General features: G+C 35.7%; 1 protein-coding gene across 2 annotated transcripts; it reads left to right on the plus strand.

Annotated features, from left to right (window-relative positions):
* Positions 1–171: 171 nt before the first annotated feature.
* nrn1la (neuritin 1-like a) lies at positions 172–24,040 on the plus strand. Of its 2 annotated transcripts, XR_006253139.1 has the most exons (4): positions 172–347; positions 17,672–17,822; positions 21,341–22,014; positions 23,538–24,040. XR_006253139.1 is itself a non-coding variant. In XM_043264180.1 (3 exons), the coding sequence occupies exons 1-3, from the start codon at positions 293–295 to the stop codon at positions 21,618–21,620; spliced, it is 486 nt and encodes a 161-aa protein (XP_043120115.1). In that variant the 5' UTR covers positions 172–292; the 3' UTR covers positions 21,621–23,394. The 2 variants fall into 2 exon arrangements, 1 of the variants encoding a protein (XP_043120115.1); XM_043264180.1 differs by lacking the exon at positions 23,538–24,040 and having other exon boundaries at positions 21,341–23,394.
* The last annotated feature ends 3,944 nt before the right edge of the window (positions 24,041–27,984 follow it).

Here is a 27,984-nt window from a genome sequence, read left to right on the forward strand (position 1 = left end):
CCACTGACGTTGTCATTATGTAATGTTTTGTTTGATGACTTATTAATGAAAGTATGTATGTAGACTAGCGTGTAGTAATGCGTGAGTGAAATGAAAAGTGCTCGAGACAAACCTCCGTTGAGCAGTCGGTCGTGTTTTCCCGCAGCCTCCTCCCCTTTACTACAAGATACGCGCGCTAGTGAATCATTCATCACTCCAGCGCAATGCGAGCTGAAGCTCCGAGTTTCTGTTAAATGAACGCACACATCTGACTGAACTCCCTTCAGTTTCTGTGCTCTGGGATCTGTTCAGGATGACACCTCTCCTCTGCAACGTCTGCCTCGTCTTGCCTGTTGCTTTACATCTGCGTGAGTTGGTGCTTGATGCACATACGTCTACCGAATTGCTTCTTTTTCTTTTAAATGCATAAGTACGGACTTCTGGTCAAACGGGTTAGAGGTTGCTCGCGCTTCCTAACCGGCATACACCTCGGTCAAACCGCGTTTTTTGGTTTATTTAGGATGCGATGGCTCGGTTTATGACGAATATAGATCAAGGGAGGTTGAATTATAGGGTTGTGTTGTTGCTCGTGGGCTGTTTTGCCATTTTAAATGAGATAAATGTGTGAAACAGCACATGGAGGGGGGAAACATACTGGCGTAGCCTATGTAAGTGTGTATCTGTATCCAAAGTGCTGCAGAGTTGATCCGTCGCTCGAGGAGTTGAGCTCTGGATGTTACCGGGGCACCGCTGACGTTTCTCCGTTTCTTTGGAGTCAATGCAAATGTTGATGCGACTTATTTCCCCCGAGGATTAAATCTGTGTGTTGGAGAGAGAGAGAGAGAGAAAACAACGATAGTTACAAATCATGAATAAAAGCAGCTGTTCTCTCCGGAGAGTAAACCCCTTTTGCCCATTTACCGAACAAGATGTAATCAGTCATAACGCGTGTGAGGGGGGAAATGTGTTTTAAGACGTGTGTGGGATTTAAAATGATGAACTAGACACTTAAGTGAGTAAAATGTGGTTCTGATTCTTTTTTAGGAGATCCGACTCTTAATGGTTGTACTTTATTTATAAGTTTAAAAAATGTGTTAAAAAATATATGTGATTATTGGCAAGACTTCTTAATGGCTTTACGGAAACTGTGTAAACATTAATTTGTCACAAATTAGTAAAAAAAAAAATCACTGATTAATCGAACAATTTGTATCTACAGCGTTGTCGTATGAACAGCTGCAGCTTTAAGAGCAACGTTACGTTTGGTTCTTCTCAAGTCAGACGTCACCAGAGCCGTAGAGAACCTAGAGAAAGCGAGCAATAAACTGCAGATACATCAGTGACTGCTCCGACTGATTCATGAGTGTTTTGATTCGCCGGTTCAAAAGAGTCGTTCGTTCGTTCGGCAGTCAAACTGCCTTTGGAGTGCACCTCGTGGTTTCGATTCACTAAAAAGAACCGGCTCAAAAGAGTCATTCTCTCGGGATGCGGACTGAACCGGTTGTGCTGTATGTTGTTGATTCACTATAAAGCAACGGTGTCGTGACACACCCGCTCAGTGGAGTCATTTGTTGTGATTACTCTAGACCACGCGTGTGGGTTATATCTCAAGCTGTGGATTCATTAGCGATTCAGTTGGAGTCCGTTCAGTCAACTAAACAGACGCGTTATTTGTGAATGAATCTTTCTCATCAATAATACCACATTATGCATTATGCTGTCAAATGACTTTTGTTTATACTGGCTCCTCTCCACAACAAGCCACCACAATTGTTTATTCATAAGCTTTTTTGTCCTTTTATTAAACAGGACAATAGGTAGGGGTTTGAACTTTTTTTTTTATTGTTGTTCTCTTCAGGATAGCTTCAGAAGAAAGTTAATATAGCATTTATTTATTTATTACATACAATGCATACAAATATTTTTGAACCTACATCTGAGCTGTTTTATATATATAAAAAAAACTTCTGCACTACTGCACCACAGCTCCTGCTGAACCAGACATTTTATCATTAATTTATAATGCCATAAAATATGAGATAACTGTTCCTATATAACATATCAAGCTTATGCAGCTAGTCTAATGTGCCAAACCATCTATGTGATTAAAAACAATAGTCTATGATACAACCGCACTGTAATTTAAAGTAATTGGCAACTTGTTGTAATTCTGGACAAATGGGTTAATGGGTAAATGTGTAGCTGAAAAGTTACAGTGCATGATTATGGACTACAATAGAAATCCATGATAATCGCTATAATGCAACACCTATTTTTAGCATGTCTGTCACATTGCCACTCTGTGGAAGGACATATTTTGTTGCTACTGATGAGTTGAGACAGTGAACACAAGGGACTTGTAGAGCAAGTGTGGAAGTGGTTATTTATATATACACAAGTGAATCAATGTTGAGTATGAGATGTAGAGTTAAATGAATAATAGAGCGCCTTTGTTGAAATGTGACTGCAGAGTCAGCTGTATTAAGAGTTATTGTTCACTACACCACTGCAGATGGACAAGGTCATGGTTTCGATACTTTGCTTTGGATCAAAGCTTCTGTTTTGCTGCTTCCTAATAATGAAGTGACAAAAGGTCAAAAATAGTGATTATATATAAAAAAACATTGACTTTGACATACAATTATCCATCAAGATTCCAGTGCAAGTAATACTTGCAGAACAAAGCACCATTCAGTCCCAGTGTGCTATTTATTGAATGTACAATTCAGTAGTTTTTGTAAAAGACAAGATTTTAGTTGTAGTCATAAGCAGTTCCTGAACTGTTTTTAAATGGCTCACGCTGGGTGGTGAGAATTTTTGATTTAGTTTAAATAGAATAATTTATATTTTGGTTGATTTTGGGGGTAGAAGAGAAAATCCTTCTCAATCTTTTTGCGCTCTCGTTCTCTCCCCACATCACTTTCATATTCATACGCTTTTGGTTTGAAAATTTAAAGCGAGCTCTGTAGACAGTTTTGCCGCATTGAAAGCAGCAGACGACTTCTGAGTAAAGATAGTTTTAAGACTGCTTGAAAACTAGGACACTAATGTTTACCGCCAAGGATATCGTTCTATCTAATGTTCATTTTTGCAACAGTAATTACTCAGTAAATAAGAAGTCTGATTTGCAGGATATACTATTGATGTACTGTATGAAGTGCCAAGGTCTTTCGCTCACTTGCTTTGAGTGTGTGGTGACTTTTGAAGTGCTTGAGACATCAGGACTTGCTTTTATTAAATACCGTCCAAAATTTGAAGCTTCACTGAAAAACCTACAATTGAAAAGTTTTAGGGTTTTGAAAAACCTGAAAAATTTTAATTGAAAAACCAAAATAAATGACAAATATCCGAAATATATGATAAAATCAAAAAGTAAGATAAATGTTTATCAATAAATATGTTTGTGGTATAATATGTCATATTAAAAAATTAATTTCCACTGGTCATTTCAGGCTTTTGAGCCTATACAAAATCTATATACAAATCGACCTTGTCTGAGTCAGTATCTGGTCTTTCGTTATAGACTCTGTATATAGCTTAGTCCCCAAATAAGCGCTGTGAAATGAACCAGCAGCTGAGGCATGACATCCCCTCGACTCCCCACCCCTGTGACACCGGGAATGAATATTCATGAGAAAAGTGACTTACTTCTATTGAAGTTACAAGAACTTGTGTCCTCTAGAACTAATGAATCCTGAGTGATTCAGTGGTGTGAGCATTTGTGTGCATGTGGTTAATGTGTGTGCGTGTGCAGGAGAGAGAGAGAGAGAGAGAGAGAGAGAGAGATGTAGGGAAAGACAATGACCCAACTTGCAGGGGTAATTAAAGGCAGCTGAGTTGGACGCAGACTCTGCAGTGCACAGGGAACATTGGTGTTTTTAACCGAAAATCCAAGGTCACTGCAGTCCATCTCCCAGGTGGTAAATTTTGTGTGGGTAGCATATCTGCATCAGAGGTAAGAGGCTCATTGAATCCCTCGGGACATTCTGAGGCTAAATGTGCAGCCAAATATGGTCATTACCCTTTTTTTTGCACATTTTAAAATGAAAGACTTTGGGAGGGAAGTCAACTGGTACTTTTAAAAAGCGTATTAAAGGGAACATCATGTTGTTACAATATATACACATATCTTTCTATTACACATCTTGGTTTTGGATTTTCCTGTAACTATAACGAATGAAGTGCGTTAGCCAAATTGGTTTGGCTGTTGCTGTTTGTTATTATAGAAACTAAGACATCAGCTGTCTGAGTGGAAGAACCAAGCAGTTCTTTACATTTGTCTTTTCTGTTTCAGTTGCGCTGTGGAGGTGGACATAAGGAAAGATTAATATGGCTGTCAGGTTTGTTTGATCACGGTTGACTGACTGTTCCCTCAATGGCTAACCCTTTGAACCAGTTGAGCTGAGACATGTCCACTCAGTGTGGTTTTCTGTAATTTTAGCCATTATGTGACAAGCATGGATAGTTTGACAGAGATGATCTGAAAGGAGAAGAACACCATAAAACAGGTATCACAGGATGGGGAAAAACAACAATCAGGCTGACAGAGAGAAGGAAGATGGATTTTAGTTGTGAACAGAATACAAAAATATATAAGAAGAAAAATTAGAAAAGAGATGAGAAGAGGCTAAATAAGATGAAAGCAGAAGAAAGACAAGATGAGGGATGTGAAGAGCTAGGGTGAAACTAGGCAAAATAAAAGGAGATGAGACAAGAGATAAAATGAGATGGAAATAGATGAGACAAGATGGGATAGGACATGAAATGAGAAGAGTCAAGATGAGGAGAAATGAGAAATATTGAGATAAGAAGACAGGGAAAGGGTAGAGAAGAGACAAGTGGAGAGAGAAAAAAGAGATGAGATGAGATGAGATGAGATGAGATGAGATGAGTTAAGACAAGAAAAAAAATAATGGTGAGACAAGTTGAGAGAAGAGACCAGTTGAGAGAAGTAAAGACATGAGAAGAAGACAAGAAACTAAAGATCAAAGTATAAGAAAAATGTAAAGAGATGAGACAAGATGAGATGAAGAGCTGTGCCAAGGAAACAATATATGAGATAAAATAAAATAAATGGGTCAAGACAAAGAGAAATGAGGAGTGATGAGACAAGAAGACAAGATAAGAGATGAATATACAAGTAAAGAGATGAGACAAGACTAGGTAAAACAAAAAGACATAAGACAAGAGAAAATGAGTCAAGAGGACAAGAAATGAGTCATGATGAGACAAGTAGAGAAAGGACAAGATGAGAGGACTAAAGAGGCAAGGAAACAAGATGAGAGAACAGAAGAGATGAGCAAAAGGTGATAAGACAAGGAGAAAAGAGACAAGATGAGAAGTTAAGAGGTGAGAAGGAAGGATTACAGATGAGACAAGACTAATTAAAATGAGAAGGGTCCATATATGAAGACAAAAAATTAAACAACGTGATTCAAGACAAGAAGATATGAGTAATGATGAGACAAGTAGATGAGACAATTTGAAGAAAGAGAAGAGACAAGACGAGAAATTAAAAAAAGAAGAGATGAGACAAGGCTATGTAATAAAGACAAGATAAGATAAAAAGTGATGAGACAAAGAGACCAGATGAGAGAAGTTACAAGACAGTGTCAAATGAGATCAATATGAGGGGAAAACGTATGGATTGCACAAAACGATAAGACCAGAGGAGAAGCAACGAAATAAGACTAAATTAGATGAGTCAAGAGGAGAAGAAAAAAGTAATAATGAGATGAGGAGAGAAGAGAAAATATGAGAGAACTGAGAACATGAGAGTACAATATAGGAGATGAGACAAGACGAGATAAAAAGAGATGAGACAAAAAGACTAGGATATGAGTAATGAGTAATGAAGAGACAAGGAGATGAGACACAAGAGACAAGGAGACGAGAGATGAGAAGACAAGATGAGACAAGACTAGGTCAAATGAATAGAGATGAAAAGGAGACAAGACAACAAGAGATGAGATGAGTCAAGACAAGCAGAAAGGAGTAATGATGAGAAAAGGACAAAGGAAAAGGAGGGAAGACAAGATGAGAAAAGAGAACAAATGAGAAAGCAAGAAAAAAAAGAAAAGATAACAGAAGACAAGAATTCTGCAGAAAAGAAGAGCGGAAAAGAATACTGCAGCCTTTGGAGAGAAGATTGCCACAATTGGAAGTATGCCTGTATGCCTGGAAGCATGCACTAACCCTGATAAGTTACAGCTGGGAACTTCAATGTTGCAGTCGATAAAAACTCATTAGAGCAGGACTGGGTCACTGTGTTAGTGTCCAGTGCAATGAACCTTGCATTTACTCTCCATCAGAGAGGATGAGAGGAGCGTCTATTGATCTTAGCAGTAAGCTCATTTATTTGGTGGATGGAAAATGGTTTCAACATGGCCTCAACGCTCACCTCAGCCAAGGGTCCACAGTGTCCAGGCGGTGCACTTGGGGGAAGGAGAAATTCTGAGAAAAGGTAGAGAAGAGAGCGTTGGTGCTAACAATGTGTGTACATTTAGAAACACCTCTGCTCCTCTCCAGCGCGAAGTCTGAAGTCATGGGTTTGAGTGCTACTTTTGTTTAGCACGGGCCTCTTGCCAGAATATACAGCCTTACAGCTCCAATTCTGTCATTATTGTAGAACACAATCTACTTCCAGGAAATCTGCTTCTGTTCCTCTGACACTGCTTGGAAGGAGAGAGCTATCCACTGCCCAGAATAGCATCTCCACCTGTTTGAGTCCCCCTGAAAGCCTTCCCCTGATTCCAACCCCAGTTAGTTAGTAAGAAGAGCTGATTTAATTGCCTTAGAGTGTTTCTTATTAGCGATAGAGAAGTTGCAAGCATATTAAAACACATTTAAGGTGGCGTCTGACTCCCTGCTCTCCAACAGAAAACATTTTCATACGCAGACTTGACAGGACTCTTTGGTGGGCCTGTTTGTCTTGGTTTTCCAGACATTCAAGTCAGAAGAGGCTGTGACAGTCTCGCACACTTGTTCATTAAGTGCAGGAGACCTGTTTACGCTTATGCATTAGATCTGTGTATAAACTATATCATACCATGAATCTTTAATAGTGTAGCTAGGTGGATTCCCCTGTCAAGTTTCAATTGTAAATAATGTAAAGCTCTGAGCCAGATGCTTCTGTCTAGGTCCTTCAGAACGTCCTTGACTGATTCCATTCTCTAGTCCATTCTCTGCATATACTGTGCAATGAATATCTCATTTGTGTTACCAGAGAGTCATGAGGCTTACAAAATTGAAATGGTTATTCAGGCATATGTTAGACTCAGAACTCATCTTTGCTAATATAGCTGTCGAACATATATTTTTTAAAAGTTAACAGTATGATTGGCACAATTTTCATACAAAAGCATCTGATAGCTTTTCATATTCAGCACTTAAATGATTAATTCTGGTCATTTGTAGCATTCAGTGATCAGATATTTCTACGGCAATGCTGTATATTAGACAGTTCGACTGGTTAAAGAACTCTTTTTATCATTTGTTTAAAAATAAATTTTAATATTAATTTTAGTGTCATATTTCTGAAGCGTTCGCCATGTTTATTGGCCAATTGATTTATAGAGGGCTATACTATATATGTATTTATTTATTAGTTTGGCACCTTTAATAATCTCTGCAATGGCATCCTGTCATGTTTGTTTGGGGTTAATGACCAAATGAAGCATTGTTTAACCAACGCATCACATTCTAGACTTTTTGTTAGGTGTACCATTCACACCAAAAATCAATTCAAAATGGTCGTGCTAATAATTTTTAAACGTTTATCATCATTTCTTTGATCATTCTACTATAAAGCATTCTGTTGATTAGATTTTGCACTGTCCCTGCAATGATTTTGTTCAATAACATAATTGCTTTTTCTGCCATTGTCCAAATTGTATGCCAATGCCAAGTGGTCACCAAAAGAGCTTCAATTATTTTGTGGCCTACTTCAGAGAACAGCATTGCAGATTTCTATGAAAAATAAAAACGTGTTCAGGCTTTTTCCTGGTAAATGGCATTGAAAAATATTATGACTCACTGGCTGGTATAGTATGGAGCTCTTAGTATTCAACCTTGCTACCACTTTCACTGGCTAATTTTCTAATTTTAAACACACTTTTTCTATAGTTTCTGAACTTCTAGTCTCAACAATCTGAGAAAACAAGGAGGAAAAGGTTTTTTGCATTTATGTTACAATCAAAATAATAGTGCATCATAGGTCAAATGTATATGATGGAAGATTTATATTAACATATAATGTGAATAGAGCACAAGAGTGATAACTAATTTTCCAGTGACCTTGGTGTAGTATTTTTCTTATTCATTTTATTTATGCGGATTTAAAATATTCTTCAGTAAAGATTTCTAAGCCTAAACACAAACCAACAAGCTCAGAGGGCAAACACAACATTTGATTTCAAGAAAAAAAAAAGTGTTTGAAATTGTATTCTACAAAATGGTATTAGGCAAAATCTAATTTCACGAAGCATTGCAAATGATAATATAGTCAAACAGAATAGAAATTTATTCCAAATAATTAGATTTATACAAATATAAGAAGACTTGATGAGCTCTCCTCAGGATTATTGGCTGAGGTGTTGCTGCGCCATTCTGGGATGGGAATTCAGGTGGACATCTAAAGTCAATATGAGAACAAATAAAATTAAAATGGAGACAGTGTGAGTTCCTAACGGTGCTATATACAGTATATGATACCCAATACTACAACAAAACAGGCTAAAGAAAATGAAGATATAAAAAAGAACATTTATAAGTTTACTGTTTTGTTCAACAAATCCAGTCCGAGATAAAACTTTTTGTGCTGGCTGGGAAAACAGTCCTCGGGTGGTAACCTATCTGCCCAATTAAGCATATTTTTTTATTAAGAAATTAACTTTATATCTCACTGACTTATGGCTTGTGCAGAATCATATATCATCAATTACCAACCTCGAAGCTCATGGTAGATCTGTGTAGAAAGCTTCATAAGTTAACATTAAAAATCAATTTCTCTATGGAGAAAATAAATGGGATCCTACTTCCTGAACCCTACTGTTGCGCTCTATTGTAATGTAATTGAGAACCACTTATCCCTGCTCACGGATCATCCTTAATCCCTGGCCTGTTTATTTAATTTTTTTCCCCCCTGCCTATACACCACTGCAAAAATGTGCTCTCATCAGCATCATATAATCTGCGGCTGGAAATCACAATGATTATTTTAGGAGTGCAAATTTTTGCTGTGTATTTGCTTTAGCGTTCCAGACTCCTCTTAATGAAGTAAGTGAGGTTTTCATGTTCGGTGTAAAGAAAGCTGACTTCACAACATGGCCAGATGAAAGAATATTTTAAAAACAAAATTTGCATATGATCAAAAAGGCTCCTGGGAATCTTTCCTCCTTCATATTGGGAGTACAAGGAGAGATGGATATTAAGGCCTAATATCAGAGCTTTAATGCAGTCATAATTTTTCACAGTCTGACTGAAATGTATGTGAGAGCATCAAACGTTCAGTTAAACATGACTGATGCGTTCAAGGTTCGCATCCTAATTGTGTTTTGCTTCTAGACTGTACCCCACCCCGAAGCCCCCGCAGACTGCGCCTTATGATTGTTTGAATATTGTCTTGTTTAATCACTACCCTATTTCTTGTTCTACCGTGAAGATTAGATGTTGGAATATTACATGCTGGTTTGTTTATTCACAGCTTTTGGAGGATTTCTGAGTGTAGTTATTAGACTCGGGTGAAATAGAGACCAGGGAAATCACACCGACCTGTCAAAGGGTTTTTGATTTAGCATAAAAACTATTATTCTTTGTTCTCTCTTGCTCTGTCACCACATAAAGACAGCTTCTGTTAGCTTCTTACAGAGACTACATTTAAAATAGCTGAAAATCAAAGAAAAGTTTCTGTCTTGAAGACACTTTTAAGACTTTCATATGAATGCATGATCTGTTCATGTAAATGGGGCTGAAAGAATGATGAACTGCGCACTTTGAGTGCTTTGATGCCAAATATCAGCCATTTTCAAATTTGAAAGTCTTATATTCCTTCTTTAAGTTGACAAAATAAAAACCGACATCATTTACTTTTATAATACAAGTTCTTGGTCTTATAGTGAACGATTCATCTTAAAATGTTTCTAATCTTTCATCAAAAATTTTTCTTTCCCTCCATTTAACCTGCCATTTAGGTCAAATTCACACAGAAGCAGCTGTATCCGTTTGAGTGCTATATAATGAGGTTGCATTCACATGTGGTTATTTTGAGATTGACAGCTTGCTCATTCACACCAAGAATGATAACTATATTAGCATCCACACCAATGGACCATAACATTCAGTTCATCGTATGCATTGATGCCATATGCTTTTGTATATACTTTTCAATAAAATACTTTTCAGTAGCAATACAAAAATAGCCCAACCGCACTTGGAAATGGTGGACTTGGCAACCCTTTGTGTTATTAAATAAGGTTTTTAATCACTGACCGCAAACTTTGGAAATCAAAACCTGTTTAGCTGATTTTGGTCATTCTGTTATCAACCACCTTACTTTTCTTGTGGAACGTCATTAGGAAATATTTTAAATTACAAATGTAAAACTATTACATTATAATTACAAACATTATAATTTTGGTCAAATGCAGACAAAAATATTTCTCTCCTTTTTCTGAGTCAGATTTTTTAATTGAAATGCTGCCTTGGTGGCCTAACAGATTAAAGTTGTATTTGATGTGTAAATGATTTTAATTGGACAACTAAAGTCAATATGAGAACAAATGAAATTAAAATGTAGAATATTAATAATAAGTCTGCCGTTTTGTTCAACAAATCCAGTCAAAGATAAAGCTTTTTCTGATTTACTACTGGCTGGGAAAACAGGCCACCTATCTGCCGAATTGAACAATATTTTGTTCATTAAGAAATTACGTTTACATCTCACTGACTTATGGCTTGTACAGAATAATATATCATCAGTTACCAACCTTGAAGCTCATATGTGTAGAAAGGTTCATAAGTTAACATTAAAAATCTATTTCTGAATGGAGAAAGCAAATGGGATACTACTTCTTGAACCCTATTGTTGCGCTAATGTTGCTGCTTTAATCTAACAGATTAAAGTTGTATTTGATGTGTAAATGATTTTAATTGGGTCTTTACTGCTAAGCTCTTCCAACAAGTCCAAATCTGAATCTAATTTAAACTGCATTTAAGGCAAGAGTCTCGGTGAAGGAGTTCCTCCATCTGTGTAGGTTTATCGGTGACCTTGTTCTGGACAGATAGCAGCTGTCAAATTAATGCCACTGGAAGTATGATATCTCTTTTCCAGGCCTTTTTGTGAGTGTCTGAGAGCCTCTCACTTTTATCGCATGAAATCACTGAACCATTGTATCTTTTCCGTTCCCGAGTGAGATAATGAAGAGTTAGAATCGAAACCGGGCCTTGTCTCATTTGGTCCTCAACCTTCCGCTTTTACTTTTTCAAAGTGACACATGACCGCACGTGTGAGTGATTGTGTTATTGTGCTAGTCGCATCGCCTCTCCATGATCAAAGCCGGTGTTGAGCACATTAGCGTTGGGAGAGACGTTGCCTGCCTTCGTTTTTTTCCTCTCATCCGACTCTCTCCCATCTCCAAATGAAACCGCAGTCCCATGGGGCCTGCAAATTTTTGTAAACTCTTCTGGGAATCGCGCATGTTTATACGTGTTACATCTCTTTGAGCATTTGAGGGCATGTGCGTGAGAAAAACATCCGTTAGAGCAAAATAAAAATATTCCTTTTAAGATACTTCTTTCCACCACTGGCTTTTGAAATATCCAGCTAGCTAAGTTTTATTTCTTTTAGGGCTTGTGTCTCTTATTCCGCACAAAGTGTAAAATGAAGTGAGCTTTGGTGTTGTGGTGGATATAACTCTGCGCAATACAGAGAAAAGGTCTGCACTAACAAGCAAAAACTCTCTCCCACCTCGGTTTGAGCTCCATTTTGTTCCAATTAGTCCTCCTCACCTGTAAGATGACCTGGGCTATGAAAACCACCTCATAGTGTGGGTTATGTCACCAAAGTCAAGCTTGATTTTTCATCCTTATTAAAGAAGATTAAGTTTGTACTCGCTTTGCTTCTCAGTTTTTTTATTTGAATTCAAATTCAATAGCAAAATGCCCCTGCCCCAATTTACAGTGCATATCTCTGTACCGCATCCAGTCACCTTCCCTAGGTTTCATGAAAGAAATTAACAGCTGGTGAATATACTTCTTCTCATCCCCCGCAGTCTCCCTCCATTCAGTGTTCTGGGAGTGAAGGTGTGAATGGAAAACCAGAGAGGTTAACCAATCACTTGGAAAGGGGACTTTGCTGGCATGAGCTAATTATCAGAATTTGTTTGTGCTATTGCAGGCGACTTCACTGGAAGCCCTGTTTCACAGTTAGCTCGGGGAATAGAGGCTCTCCTCGCCTTTCGCACGCTATACTGTCACTGCTAGGCTTATTAGCCCGTCGCCCCTAACGATGCTACGCAAGAGAGGGCCACAGTTACTATAGAAAAAGTTGCCATAGTGCAGCAATACAACTTTGCAGAAATGTCCCTGCTGCTTCTCATTTTAAACAAAGTTTAAACTTTTTTTTATTCTGCCGAGTTCTGCATTCAGCGTGTGCCTGATGCGTCCCACTGAAACTTTGTTGGATGGCATTGAATTAAATTTGCACCAAACAGGAAGATTTATCTTTAGATTTACCTTAGGTGCTTCTATTAAGTTTGTATACTAAATGATTTGGTTTACTACCGTGGTTGCAAAACAACCATTATCCATTTTTAAATGATAAACACATTATACAATGTCTCAGTCAGATGCAAAATTTTGGCTTTAAAAACAATGTGGGAACATCGTTCTGAAATGTTTCCAAAATGTGGAAATGACCCATTTTCTTGTCTTGTTTATAAGGTCACAAAAATTTTAAATGTTTATATTACAAAAATTCAAGTATTCATTCTCTCAACATTATGAGAACAGAGATCAGTGAATTTTTATTTACAATAAACTGTAATGTTATTTAAACTTTGATTTTGTAAAATTTGAACACTCTTAAAAAAGTAAAGGTTGTTTTTTGGTATCTGTGCTTCCATGAAGAACCTTTAACATCAGTAGAACCTTTTCACTGCATAAAGTATTTTGTATCATAGAAGAACAACTAAATCTACTTTAAAAAACAATAAAAAATTAATTAATGTACTTATTATTTTATTAGTCTACATTTTAAAACATGGATTAAACAAACAGTTTTAAATTAATCTACTTATACTTATATATATAAAATATAAATTACATTTAAAAAGTGATTTATTTATATACATTTTTATGTTTGAATTATTAATTCAATTATTAAGTCATTATTAAGACATATATTGATTCTTTAATTTAAACTTAGTCTTTACATTAAGAAATAAATGTTTGTTTTAGGAACCGTTTACTGAAGTGTTCTTTGAAGAACCAAAAATAGTTAATAGTTTTTTTTTTTTTTTACTTTTTGTAAAACCATCTGTGACACTTTAACATTTCGAACAACCTAGCTGCATCAGTCAATACACTTCTATTGCATATCCTCACAAATAAATGCATTACTCCTATATAACCATCCCCATACTGTCTATAATGAAGTGTCTAGAGCTGTACTGATAGTGCTTCTGATTGAGCTGTGCTCCCAGCAGTCACTGAGGTAAAGTCTTAATGAGTTCTGCCCGATGCAGTCTCTTACATCACACAAAGCATCAGTGTTACCTGTCTTCCAGAGCTTTGTCCTGATCCCTCAATATCAGACTGTGTCTGGGTTCAACAAATACCTTCATCTCATTCTATCAGTGATGTGTATATATTTGCTCCCACAAAAATGAAAAAAGACGGACTAAAAATGTAATAATAAAGTACTGCATTCTTAATAAGATAAATTATTTGGTACAGAACTATAATTTCCATATGGGAAATATTTGTACCTAAGTATCAGTGATATAATCATTAACAGTCTCAGCTTTTCAAAGCATTGTTTTGATGTTTGAGAGATCCACAAGGATTTGATCATCCGGAAATTTCACACACCCCCTTTTTACTTCCCTCTGCCTTCTTGAACGGTTTAACTATTAGAACTCAAATTGGCAAAAAATACTTTGGCAGCCTGCCTGCATGTCTGCGTACACCGCTGAACCTTATTTACATGCACTACTGTGTTTGTGAATGCAAATCTTCAGAAACCGACAAATAAAAATTGTTTTCATTTATTTTGATGTGCTCCCCGCGGGATGTCTGCGAGAGGCACATGTAGCAAACCTCAGCAGCAAATGTGCTTGCTCAGCACCGATCTGGCTAAAGCTTGCATATTTAACCTCATGAATAGAAGATACGGGCACACATGTGGCCTAAACCTCCATCATCACCTGCCCATCTTGTGCTCCAGAGGTCATCTGATTTCAGCGAATTAAGGTTTCAGCTCAAAAGTACTTAGCTGATGTCAAGATAGATAGATAGATAGATAGATAGATAGATAGATAGATAGATAGATAGTCTTTCTAACTCTTGTCTGAGTCACGCTAGGGACAGGAAATTATGCAACTGTTTTGCTCTTAGCTCTTCACATTATTTATTATGACGTTTTTGTTTCAAGGTTTCATAACGTGTTCCTTAAAAGGATGACGTTACAGTGCTTGATTATGTATTGTGTAATGGGCTACCTGTACTGTAATCTATTGTGATTTCTACACCCAGAGTGATATTCATATTGCATAAACCTTTATTGCTTTTTTTAGCTTGGAGAAAGTATGCTGTATTAATTGCGCAGCTTTAGAAGAGACCTAAAAATAATTATACAATTAATATTCTGGCATACAAGTTGTATAAAATTAAATGTATATAAATAGAATTTATTTTTACATATATTTGTTTATTATTGATTACTAGCGTATTTGATGCAGCCGGTATAAATGTGTTTCATTTCTTTTTTTTTTCATCCTTCCCAGCTTCTATTTTCTTTCTCAATCACTCGGCAGTCCCCTCTCATGCAAGTGCCCTGTTTTATATAATTTATTTATTTAAGGACCCTATGGACTCCCCGTGGATCTCTGGCACCACAGATGAAAAATTAATGTTGTGGTTCAAATAAGCCCTGTGTCTGCCGCCTGGGTCATAACGGCTCGCTGAGCTGAATGGGCCAGGCCAGATCACGCTGTGTGTGGGTGGACAGCACTCAGATATATCAGAGCTTGGATTACACAACATCAGTAATAACATTACTAATGCAGGCAGTGGTACAGACTACTCTTCAACCCGCTTGAGCTTCGGCCAGAGATACAAATTCAGAGATATGTAATTGGACACAGTAAGTTCTTGTCTCCGTTTTGATCTGATGAGACTTTTTGGACGTAGCCACTTCTTAGATGATTTCATTTTCCTCCCAGGCTGCTCAGTTTCGTTGTCTGTATGTGGTGGGGTCTGTACTGCATGCAAATGTTTCCGTAACACTTTAGTTGAGGTTAGTTTGTTAATTAACTAGCATTAATTAACAAAGAGCAATACGTCTGTTACAGTATTTATTAACCTTTGTTAATGTTAGTTAATAAAAATACAGCTGTTTACAGTTAGTTTGTTAGCTCATGCCCATAATAATACTTATTAACATATAACCTTTGATTTTAATTACATAATACATATTGAAGTAGTCATTAATTTAGATTAATAAATGCCTTTAGAAGATTTTTTAATTGTTTCTTGCTAAGCTAATTAATTAATGTTAATAAACAGAATTGTAAATTATAAATAAATATTTATGTTAATAATAATATTTTATTTCATTTTGTTTGTCTTGCTAGGCCAAATTGTATAATGGACTATTTTTATTTATTTAGTTTAATTAGTTGAATTGATTTTTAGGAAGCTTTTAGGAATAAGAAAAATTAAATTAAAACCTTTAACCTAAAATCAATACATCATGGTGAAATGAATATAAAATGCATTCAATTTTTTTTTGTTAGTTCACGTTCAACTAAATAATACATTTTAATTAATTAACAAATTGAATTATAAACAATAAAGTTCATTCAATTAAATATAGTTTTTTTTATGTATGGCTAGGCCGATTTTTGTAATGTACTGTTTATTTATTCATTTTTATTTTTATAGATTTTTGTAAGATAATTATTTTTTGTTGTTTGTCGTATTTCTAATGTATGCTCATATCCATAACATAAAAAATTTGATAATGTAGTGAATGTTGAAATCAACATAAAATATTCACCGTTATTTCATGTTCAACTAATGTTAACAAATGGAATTACAAATAGTAAACATCATTCAAATAATCATTTTTAATGTTTTGTTATTTTGTTCGTCTTTTCGCTAGGTCGATTGTGGGCTGTTTAATTATTTATATTAATTTATTACTTTTTTTGTGGAAGCTTTCAGGAATAAAACATAAATTAAATAATTAAAACTCAAATCATCATGTAAGCAAGATAAGCTTCTTTTTACATTTTGCAGTAGCCAGCTTGCTTTACATTATCCCTTATGATTTTAGTATTGATAGTTCTGTTGAGTCTCGTATTGAGTGACGGTTGTCTAAATTTCCCCTTGGCATCATCAAAGCACTTCAGTCTTTCTGATTCCTTCAGCCGTTTCCATTTACGTGCAATGCTTCAGTGATAGTGAAGGAGTTCTTTGTCTTCTCCTCCTCTAATGTATGACTTGATTTTCTCTCCTTCTCCAGATCTTCATTAAATGTTGATGGGGATGAGTGAAACCAATAATCCTCAGACCTCACTGCAAAAACATAGCTGAAAATCAATAGGTTTTGCAGCAGTGAGGGAATAAAGCTAGCGGGGGGACGGGGATGGGGGGATGAGAGAGAGAAAACTCTATCCTATCAAATATTAATCATTCATTTCCTCAAGGGAATTAGGAGAGAGCTGGTGATTTGCTGTCTGACCCAATTAAGATCCTCCTGCATATCTCACTTAGGTTGAGCAATACTTCCATCTGTAGTTTTATTGTCAATCGGTATATGTTGTAGAGATTGATAGAGCACATGCATGGAAACTGAAACAATTCGAAAACAAATTCCGTTAATGTTCCATCAAGTTCAGAAAACATCTTTAAAACTTTTTTTTTTAATGCAAATGGTAAGAGAACATTCCATTATATTTTGCAAAGATTATTGAATCATTACTTTATTATGAAGCAAACCCTGGTAGCTTAAAAAAGTATAGATAAGCAAGAGTCTTGAGCTCCTAACACATAAAAGCTCAGAGCATTTCTATTGAATTTTTTTTCCCATATCCTCAAGGTTACAGATCTGTTCTGTTCTAACAAAGAATCATAGAACTCTACTCTTCATAAATAATTGATAAATAACCAAGAACCCCGTAAATCCAGCACTGGTGGCCTTGCCTATGTTTTGGGCAGTGAGTTATTTTTTAAAGATCCAATCTAATTCAATTTTGAGCCTTAACAAAAAAAAAACGTGCTTGAAAGCTTGGTACCCACTTCCATGGAAGAGAAAAAAGTCGGTAGCTACCGTCAACTGTTAGGCAAAATTCTTCTATTGTGTTTAGCTGAAGAAATGAATACAGGTTTGGAACATCATGTGGGTGAGTAAATGATGGTGAAATACTACTTAAATTAATTTTGTTAACTGGGTGTCTCTTATTTGTTCTAGTGCTTGTCCCCAGTCCATGTTCTGCTGCAGCCACAAAGAAGTGCAGCTCCATCTATAAAGGCTTTGCCCAGTGTCTGCTTGCCCTAGGAGACAGTCTGTCTGTCAGCTCCCAGAAAGACGAGGATACGCAGGAGATCGACTCTATTTGCAAGTAAGGAACAAACACGAGCATCACCGTATATACTGTATACACTACCGTTTAAAAATGAATATAGTTTTTAATGAAATGAATGCTTTTATGCAGCAAGGTTGCATTTCATTGATTTTTAAAATGTAAAAATATTAAAATACAAAGCAACTATTTGAAACTGCAATAATATGTATTCATTAGCAAATAAATGCAGCCGAAAAACATTTACAAAGTTTTATCAGCACCATATTTTTGTAAGGTAGTATCTCCTCTACTGCATAAAATAGTAGAAAAAAATGGAAATCAACCATTTCTTTTATCAAATTCTTACAGAGAGTGAACATAGAAATGAATATTCCATCATTTTTAGTGGTAAAAAAGCCCAAAATGTAAATTGATTTGGTTCAAATGACAGCACAGGTGATTCCGTCCTGTTTGGCAAAATCATTATAAATTATAACTATCTTTCAATGGTGAATTTTTCTGATTTCCATGTTCCATCCTTCTTCCCATTGTTAAAATGTTAACATTAGTTAAAGGGTTACTCCATCCCAAAATTAAGATTTTGTCATTAATCACTTACCCACATGTTGCTCCGAACCCGTAAAAGCTTTGTTCATTGTCAGAACACAATTTAAGATATTTTTGATGAAAACCCGATGAAAACCTTGTGATGGCCTCATTGACTGGCAAGTAAACAACGCTGTCAAAGCTGAGAAAAGTATGAAAGAATTCAGCTGTATGCTCCATTTGCCATCAGTGGTTCAACTGTGATGTTATGAAGCTACAAGAATACTATTGTACAGAAAGAAAACCAAAATGATGACTTTATTCATCGATTCAACACCGAAACGTAACTGTAGCGTCATTTTGGACATCATCTGGAATGCAGGGATACACTGTTTTTGTACAAATCGAAGCATAGCTCATAGCTTCATAACCACTGATGACAGTTGGTCTGTTCTGATGATGCCTTTCATACTTTTCTGCCCCTTGACTGTGGCAATTGTTTGGCAGTCAACGGGGTTGTCAAAACCTCTCAGTTTTAAACCAAAACATCTTAAATTGTGTTTTCGAAGACGAACAAAGCTTTTACCGGTTTGGAAAGACACGTGCGTAAGCGATTAATGACGAAATCTTAATTTTGGTGTTGAATAACCATTTAAAGCTTTACCAGAGCATATCTATGAACGTCTGGCAGGCTTGTTTCATCCTAATATTTCTCCAAATAAAACATCAGCCTATTACCATTTTCAAATGTTACAGGGGTCAAAAGGTCCAGCATAACAGACACGACCCACCCCTCAACGCATTTACTCCTCTGTACAGCCACATTAAACGCCTTTCTCACACCACAGGGTTATTTGCTTTACGCCATTCGTTGTGTTGTCAGAGGGAGAATGTGATATAGAGTATCACAGTTCACTGATATGACACCTCATTCATTCTCCATCTCCCTACATTGCCTTTCATCTCATTTTCTGTTGCTCCCTTCTACTCTTTTCTCCATTTCTCCCTCGGCTCACTCATCTTTCCGTTCCTCCCAAGTGCTGGATATTCTAATTAAAGACTAGATGTCTCTCTATTTCCCTGTCTGTCTTTTCCCATCTGCCCCTTCATAGATCACGGATCTATGATATGACTTTATATTATGTCACACCCAGTAGCTGCAGGAACTCTTTAAGAATTCATTGTGTAGCAGCATGATGTTGTTAAAGAACAGCCTCCTGTATATCCTCCAGTCAAGCTCAATCCGTTACACATCGCCCGTTTACGCCACTTACTGAATGAATTATGATCCAACCAATAGCCGTATACGGTCCTGCATTTAGCATTCAAGGCATCCGCATGCTGGCGATGAAGACGGTGCTTACTTTAACACTGCTATTTAAATGTTATTCCTCCAGGTACCAATTAAAACCACCACTGAGCTCACTGTTCGCGCGCACACATACATAAACACAGGTATGCAGGATCTCGCGCTTATATGCTCACACGAGGTGCTCGGGAAGTGTAGCCGATCATCTGTCAGGGGATCTTTTGGAAATGAAACATTCTCCCAACAGATTGCAAAGCATCAGTCTTAGGCCAAGACTGAGAGATCTGAGAGGAAGGTTTAAGAAAAGAACTGGTAGTGAAGGACATTTGTGGCGTTGAAGGACAGACTTCCACTATGAAGTGCACACAATACATCACTGTTTAATAGGTAACAGTCTTGCTGTGCTTCAGTCTATTTAAGAGCTGAGGTTTTAACTTAAAAGGGTCTTTCTTCAGTTGGAACTTTTATGTCCCTGGGGTTGAGTTTTATCAAAACTAACAGATTTTTTTCTTTTTGTTATATGAAGGTCAAAATAAAACTTGTGGAACTCTTGGGAACTTTTACTTTTTGCCTTCATCGTTTATTTCTGCTACTTTTTGAATGCCTTTTTTGGTGTTAAAATATGCAAACGTTATAGTACTATTACAAAAAGCTACATTTCAAAGACTATGATAATTTAATGAAGAGTAAAATAATTATTAACCATTTAAACATTTATTTAGGCGATAATGATTTACTGTCCATCAATCTTTTTGCCGTGATGTTTTATCAAAATTCAGTGTACTTGGTTGCCACAGTTGCAGCAGTGCCAGGGAAGTGCAAGCAGAAATATGAGATGAGATGTGAGAAGGAACAAAGGAAAATCTATACAGAATATTTCTTATTTATCTTAGCACAGCCTATAATTTTGTTTCATAAAGAAAGTGTGTTTATTTATATATTTTTTAATTGTGACAAAATCAATTATTATTTCATTTAATCTAGGGAGCATAAAATGTTGCAAATATGTTTAACATTTCCACCAATCTCCATATTTATTAAAGAATGCTATTGTCAAAGAAACATTAAAATTATTTGTATCATTCATTTCATAATTCTGTATCCTTGCATCAAGCTTTTTGCAATAACTTCACTTGCAGTGTTTTACCTCTTCATCATATAAGCTTCAAAAAATCCTAAAAATCCTTTCTACCTAAAGATAAATATGGTTTAATATGTATGAACACACATTATGGTCATTTCAAAGTGTAGATCAATTATTTTGGCTGCAAAGATAAAACAAATCTAGTTTTAAATATTTGTTGGAACATATAATGTATAACATGTATCTTCATATGATATATATGAAGTAATATGAAAAAACAATATCTTGTCTAATCTTTTTGTATTCTGTTTGTTTTACTTTTTAATATATGGTTAACAAAAGAAAGACAGGCCTCTAACACTAGTTTGCTCTACTATTTTCTATTCTATTTTCTTATATTATTCAAAATAAAAAAAAGACTTTGTTACATGTATTGCGTTAAGCTAACGGAGACTTAGACTTAAAAGAAACATAGTGATTTTAAGCATTCTTATAACATAAACATATCTACATTGTAGTGCTACCTTTTAAGCTATGATTACATGAGGGATGTTTTTATCAGATTCTCTCTCATTAGCTTGTAGATTAGGTATTAAATATTCAGCGCTTTTAACCTCAAGCCTGTGTCTGTTGCAGATCCTGGGATGATTTTCATGACTGTGCAAATGTGGCCATGGCTGGCTGCCCTGAGGAGGCTGCGGTGGTGTGGGAGTCTCTGAGACAAGAGTCCAAAAAGATGCAGTTTTCCGGAAACCTGTATGAGATGTGTTCCAGTCGTAGCCAATCAGCAGCTGCCTCTGATTCCCAAAGCCCCGATGAGACCAATCAGGAATCGTTAAAGGGACGCGCTAGTCATACAAGCCTGACCTTTCTGACCTTCTGTTTGCCTGTCCTACTACTGTTTCCATGGATATAATCACATCTCAAGACTCACCTCAGAGTTAAAATGTTCTGCACACAGACAACGATTTGACATTTACATTTAGTAGAATAAGAATCATTTTATGCTTCAAATTCAACTTTTCAACATAAGAAGAATGTCATTTCCTGACAAAGGACACTTTTTTTTTCAACAAACACACATTTTCAGGCCCAAATGCTTGCTTTTGTTATTTATTTCCTGTTTATCCAAAATAGCAGTTTCATTTTAAGCACAATTTTCATTCATAAGAGGACCAAAATGCACTTCAAATGACTCCAGGCCTGATGAAGACGAATCAAAGACGGCGAAAAGACATTTCCAAACAATTGAAACCCCTTCATCTAAGAGGAAATTAAATGAAGGTCTACTGCAATACATTATCGCATCGGTGAGCTATGAGTATCAAAGCAATGTAAAGAGCCCTCAAAAATGTTATTATTTCACTCTGTAGTGTAATCTTCTTTTGTAGGATCCTGAGAGGATTAAGTTTAAGGATTACACCAAATAAAAGTAAATCTAAGTAACACGGCTCACCTACAGGCTCTGCCTGGGAACAGGCTTGTCAGACTTTTAGAAGTCTGCAGTCTGAATGCCTTTGGGTGACGGTTTAAACCCAATTTATTAATGACGGGTTCATTGATTCAGTTTAACGAACAGCACAGCATTACGCTTCAAGGTGTTTTTGTACTAGTCTGTATGGAACTGCTGTTTACTTGATGTTGGTTGGAGTACTGTGTATATATTGTATAGTCTTACATTTTACATTCCTCATAGCTGCTTTTTTATTTTTTCAAATACGTTTATTTTAAATGACACAAGATGGATTCACTTCAAAATGTCATGACGATGCAGCAATGTAAATATGACCGATATGCTGTAAAGAAGAGCTTTATGTGAATGAGTATATTATCATTTAGTGCACAATAACAGATGAAGCAAATCAACGGAGGTGAACGCATTGACATCAATAAGACCTAATTGTGAATGATTATTCCCATAAATACGAGCACACAGTGTATTCCTATGAATATGTGACTTCACGTGTAAAGACTTTTTTTCCCAGGATCAGCTTTCATTATTTTCACTCAATGCTGTGCTTTGCTCCGCTCAGCGGATTCCTCAGTCATTGTGATTTATGTTTAATTTTTAGGCTTAATTGGCAATCAATCATGTTTGCCAATGAAGTGAACTTATTAAGGAGGGCAAAAGGCATTTATTTAGTCAGAAAAAAAAGACTTCAATAGGGGAGGGTTGCCACTTACGTCTCAGATTTTGCTTTTGTGTGTTAGACTGGCTATTAGCTCGTGCTTTTCTTTGATTCCAGATCCAGTTCCACTATTGTCATAGCCAGTGAATGTAGTACAATCTAATGAAATAATATAGTAAGGGCTAATATGTACAAATTTTAAGTGTACATCACTCCTTGCTACAGTACATAGAGCTCATTTATACCTTCCTTATTAATAATATTTAAGACAGTTTTACTTTGCTTGACAGATGCATTTTATGAATTGCATGTAAAACTATTGTTTTCTTTTTATTTTGATATTATATATATATATATATATATATATATATATATATTGCTGATCGCTCATTTGAAGCTGTGCCTAATCTCTACAAAAAAAAAAAAAGTTCTTCAAAAAATTGTTCAGTGTGTCTAAAAGAAAATTTTAAACGCTTCTTGTTTTCTGTCTGTCTGCACAATTATTTGCTATACATACCAATATATTCTATACATAATAAATAAATAAATAAATAAATAAAAGGTGCTGGTCTTCTAGTTAAAAAGGGTTTCTCCCTGTTTTATGTTTTATAAAAGCGTAGCTGCTTTTTGCAGCTATAGCAAAATGTGGGTAAATCTCTTGTTCTAACTTTTGATTCCATTTTTTATTCCTCTTCCTTTTCCAGATATTAATATTTCATGTGTCACAGATGCTTCTGTAAACACAGACACACCTTCAGACGGAGGTTACATCTCAACACAGATGAATCCTGCTCAGAACAAACACAAAAAACAAATATTTCTCTTGAAATCATCAATTCTGTTGAGTTCATGAACGTGTATCTGATTTTATTGGCAAAGTACTTACAGTTATACTCATCGATGTTGTCTGTGTGCTCTGATGATATATGGTAATCCAGTAACAGCTATTGGGATGAGCCATGGTTTTATTGCTCATAATGTGTTATGTTTACATGGGAATTTTAATAGCAAGGACGCTTACTATTTTTCTTCTTCCCATGGATACATTTTAATATTTTGTCTGTGGCAGAATACTTAACATACAGCAACATTTTGTAGCACTGTGATTCATAAGAAAAGCTCAAAGATTTCTAGTGAAATTGATACGGTGTTTTAAATGTCTCCGTCTTAAAAGAATAGTCAATCCAAAAATTAAACTTGTATACTCCAAAAATGTTTTCATTTGTTCTTATGTTAACATTTTGGAGAATGTTGCTAACCAATAGTTTTGGTTCCAATTAACTTCTAGATATTTTTTGTCAACACAATGATATCAAAGGGAACCAAAACTGTTTTCACAAAGTTATGAAAAAACATTATTCCAGTGGCATTAATAGAATGTTTATTCAAAGTTGTCTAAATGTTACCGCTAATGATGTTTGTGCTGAAAACATAAAGCACAAAAGCAAGACTTATATATAAATTTTGCACTTTTTTTCTAAAACATTTTAGTTGCATCCTTATAACATGTTTTAAATGCTAACATTTAACCAAATATTAGTACTTTGTTACCAATGGTGCTACATTAACACTTAACATTTTTAAGAGAAAAAAAATACAAATTGAACATTTGGAGCACATTAAAAATAACATCAGTGTCATTCTTACAACATATTTTAATAACACTTTATTTCAGGGTCACTTAACTATTTGCTTACTAACATGCATATTACTAGAATATTAGTCATTTGTTAAGTTGTAATTAAGCACATACTGTATTAATGACTTGATCTTATTTTACATAATCCTATACCCAAAACTTAAATTTAACAACCTCCTTACAAACTATTAATAAGCAGCAAATTGAGAATTTATTGAGGGAAAAATAGTAGTTAAGTGTTACCCATATTTTTGTTCACTGGGTTGTTTACCATATTTCTAAAGAATACCTTTTATTTTTTTTAACAAACAAAGATACAAGTCATACAAATTTGAATGACATGAGAGTACTTTTTCTGAATTTAAATTTTTGAGTGCACTATACCTTTAAGATGGTAGGTTTCTAGCTCAATAGAACAAAACAGCATACAGATTTGGAAACACATCAGTGAATGATGATGTGAGTTTCTAGGCTATGTTTGGGTAAACTATCCTTTTAAGTTTGATTTTCAATAAATAAAACATTTAAAAATTTAAAAAGAACCTCAAACATAATTTGATTTACAAAACAGAATGCGATCACATTTTAATGCATTCATCTATTTCTAATGTAATTCGGGAAGATCTTGTCACTGGAAACCAGAGCATTCACATCTCAGAGTTGATGTCCTGATCATTAATCAACTCATGCCGCTTGACAGTTTGTGCTTGATTTAGGCGAGAGATCTGCTGGGCCACTTGCCCTCTGCGCAGATGTTGCACAGTCACACAAAGCTCACACACACGCACACACACACACACACACACACACACACACCTCAGACTCATGCCAAACTATAACACTGCTTGCATTAATCAGACCCTTCCTGATTGATCGGGGGAGGATGAGCTGTTTGATCACATCCCGCCCTTCACTTCACCCCCTCTTCTTCCTCTCTCCACAGCTCTTGGCAACTGTTCTGATCTGACACATTACTACTTTAGGGAGGGCCAGGTGATATTTTATGAATCCTCTGAAGAAGAGTGCAGTGAACAGAGGCGTAAAGTTTACTTAGTCACTCTGACTACTATTCCATCCTTTATCTTTATGTTTCTTTTTTATTTTTCTTCAATAGTTGAGATTGTCAATTTAGAATTAGATTTTGTAGTACCTGTTTCTAAAAGTTGCATCATTGCAAGTTGCTGTCTTTATGAATGAGCCATTAGATTGATTTACACAATTGATTCATTTAAAAATTCAGAAACAAAAAAACTCACCTTCAGAGCATCTAATGATGCTTTAGAGTGGTTTGACTATTTGATATTAAGCGTATCCTGAATCACCAATACAAGATATATGTCCTGTGAGTAAATGAGTGGTCTACTGCAAAGTGTGGTTACCGGTTTTATGGAGTAAGTCAATTAATAATTCATTAAGGATTGAAACAAGCAAGCGAGTCATTGAATCATGAAATGAATTTGTTCAAAACCCCTAGTTTTTGAAATGAAACGTGTGGCTTTCTTTTGAAATGATTCAGAGGTTTTTATATTCAACTGATTTACTCAAAACAATTCATTCATTCAGCAAAGAGTCATTGAATCATATACTCAACTGATTCACTCAAACACTTGATTCATTCAGAAGTTAAACATAACTGAATTCATTTAACCAATTTGTTCAAGCACTCTTTGTCTGGTTTATTAACTGGGTCATTAATTTATTTGCTCAATTCACTCGAAACACTTCATTAAATCGGGGACGAATCGCTGAATCGTATACACAGGATGGTTCTTTTGAATTGTGGGGTCTCCAACTTTCTAATGAATACAAAGATGTGCACATCACATAAAGTGAAAAAAGTGATGCGTAAAAGCATGAATTCTTTCAGTCTCGCTCAATATATTGTTAAATCAGCAGCTTTTCCCTCAGCCAGCAACAAATGTGCCATGATAGATAATAGCCCTTAAAATCCTTCTCCATGTTCACTCATTAAATTCAGGAAGACAAAGGGTAATTTATCACTCAGGAAATCCTGATATTGCCCATTCCAGCTCCAAGCAAAACTAGCACACACTCTCTTATTAAAACTCTGCCCAAGGGGCTGAATCTAGTTTACTTTCTGGAATTCTCTTTCTCTTCACGCAGATTGCTAGAGAGAGAAAATGTATATAAGCTTCTCTCTCTCACATTCCTTCATTTTTGTTCATCCCTCTTTCTCTCTCCTTTTCCCTCTCTTTGATAGATTCATCAGAAACGAATCAAGGGTCAATCCGATGTGTTGAGGTAGATACAATGAAATGTGAGACAACATGGGCGAGGGGACTGATGGAAAAGGAAATAGTTTAAAGAGATAAAGAGGGAATTTATATGGAAAGCAGGAGAACTGATGGATATAAGATTGAAACCGGAGTAAAAAAAAATAGGCAGATCTTTTTTTTTTTTAAGTATCAGAAGAAAATATTAATATGTGAAAACTTGCATATTAAAGATTATGTAAAAACACAGCTGAACACATTTTTTGTAACTTTGCAGCCGTTTTACGCCATGCATTAGGCCTAGATATGTGTCTTACATTGTTCTGATTGTATAAACTGAATTAAATTAAAATACCTTGATTTAAAATGATCTTAAATAAAACTGTAATCCAAACTGTCAGATCATTTTTTTGCAGATGTGTAGAATTACTACTAATTACACTGTAGGTAAGCATCTAAATATATAGAAAGAAATAAAGGAAGTTGTTGCACACTGTTGCACACTGTTGGTCTTGTCAGACCTACATTCGTGGATATTTTCAGTCTGTACATCTTAAAGGATTATTTCATGAGTTGCTAGTAAAGACTGGTTTCTCTTTACAGACATCGACTTGCAGGGTGCTACTATATCCTTCAATCAATACTTGCTTACACATATGGCTCTGCATCTCCCTACGGGCACATTCTCCTGACCACATGAAAGCCTACTTCGTTCAGGTTGTATTTCCTTCTGCCAGATTAAATATACAAGATTTTAATAATTATACATTTTTAAGTAATCACTAGAGTATTCCAAAATTATTATTTATTGCATTGATGCATTGTAGCAAAAGAGCACATGCATTACGCATATTGCTTTTTCATTCAGTCACAGTATTACAGTAAACAAGTAGTATTAAGTAAAATTGTGTGTATAGCACATAAAAAGTCTAAAAAGTGCTAAATTCTGGGTATCTTACATATCATATAAAAAATAAGAACTATTATCATTCCGGTACATAGATCAGTATCATATCAAGTGTATGGTTTTTGCTTTTATGGCTCTCATAAAAAAGCAACACTTCAACAGATTATACAACAGAGCTCTCATTTCAGGAGGACAGGGGTTACCCACTGTTTGTGTGTGTGTGCGCGCGTCTGTGTTTATGTGTGTTTGTGCTCTTACAAAGCTGTGATTCATTTTTCACTGCTGCCATATTTTAATTCCCTGCTGAGATAAGAATGGTCCCTGAAAGAGTCCCTGTGGAAATCACAGGAGGCAGTGGTGGGCTTGCAATT

The sequence above is a fragment of the Puntigrus tetrazona genome, chromosome 18, assembly GCF_018831695.1.
Source record: "Puntigrus tetrazona isolate hp1 chromosome 18, ASM1883169v1, whole genome shotgun sequence".
Classification (NCBI taxonomy): domain Eukaryota; kingdom Metazoa; phylum Chordata; class Actinopteri; order Cypriniformes; family Cyprinidae; genus Puntigrus; species Puntigrus tetrazona.

Coding starts and splice junctions, on each gene's coding strand:
- nrn1la (XM_043264180.1), top strand. CDS start 293: ATGACACCTCTCCTCTGCAACGTCTGCCTCGTCTTGCCTGTTGCTTTA. Junction 348..17,671: donor GCCTGTTGCTTTACATCTGC/GTGAGTTGGTGC, acceptor TATTTGTTCTAG/TGCTTGTCCCCAGTCCATGT. Junction 17,823..21,340: donor GAGATCGACTCTATTTGCAA/GTAAGGAACAAA, acceptor TGTCTGTTGCAG/ATCCTGGGATGATTTTCATG.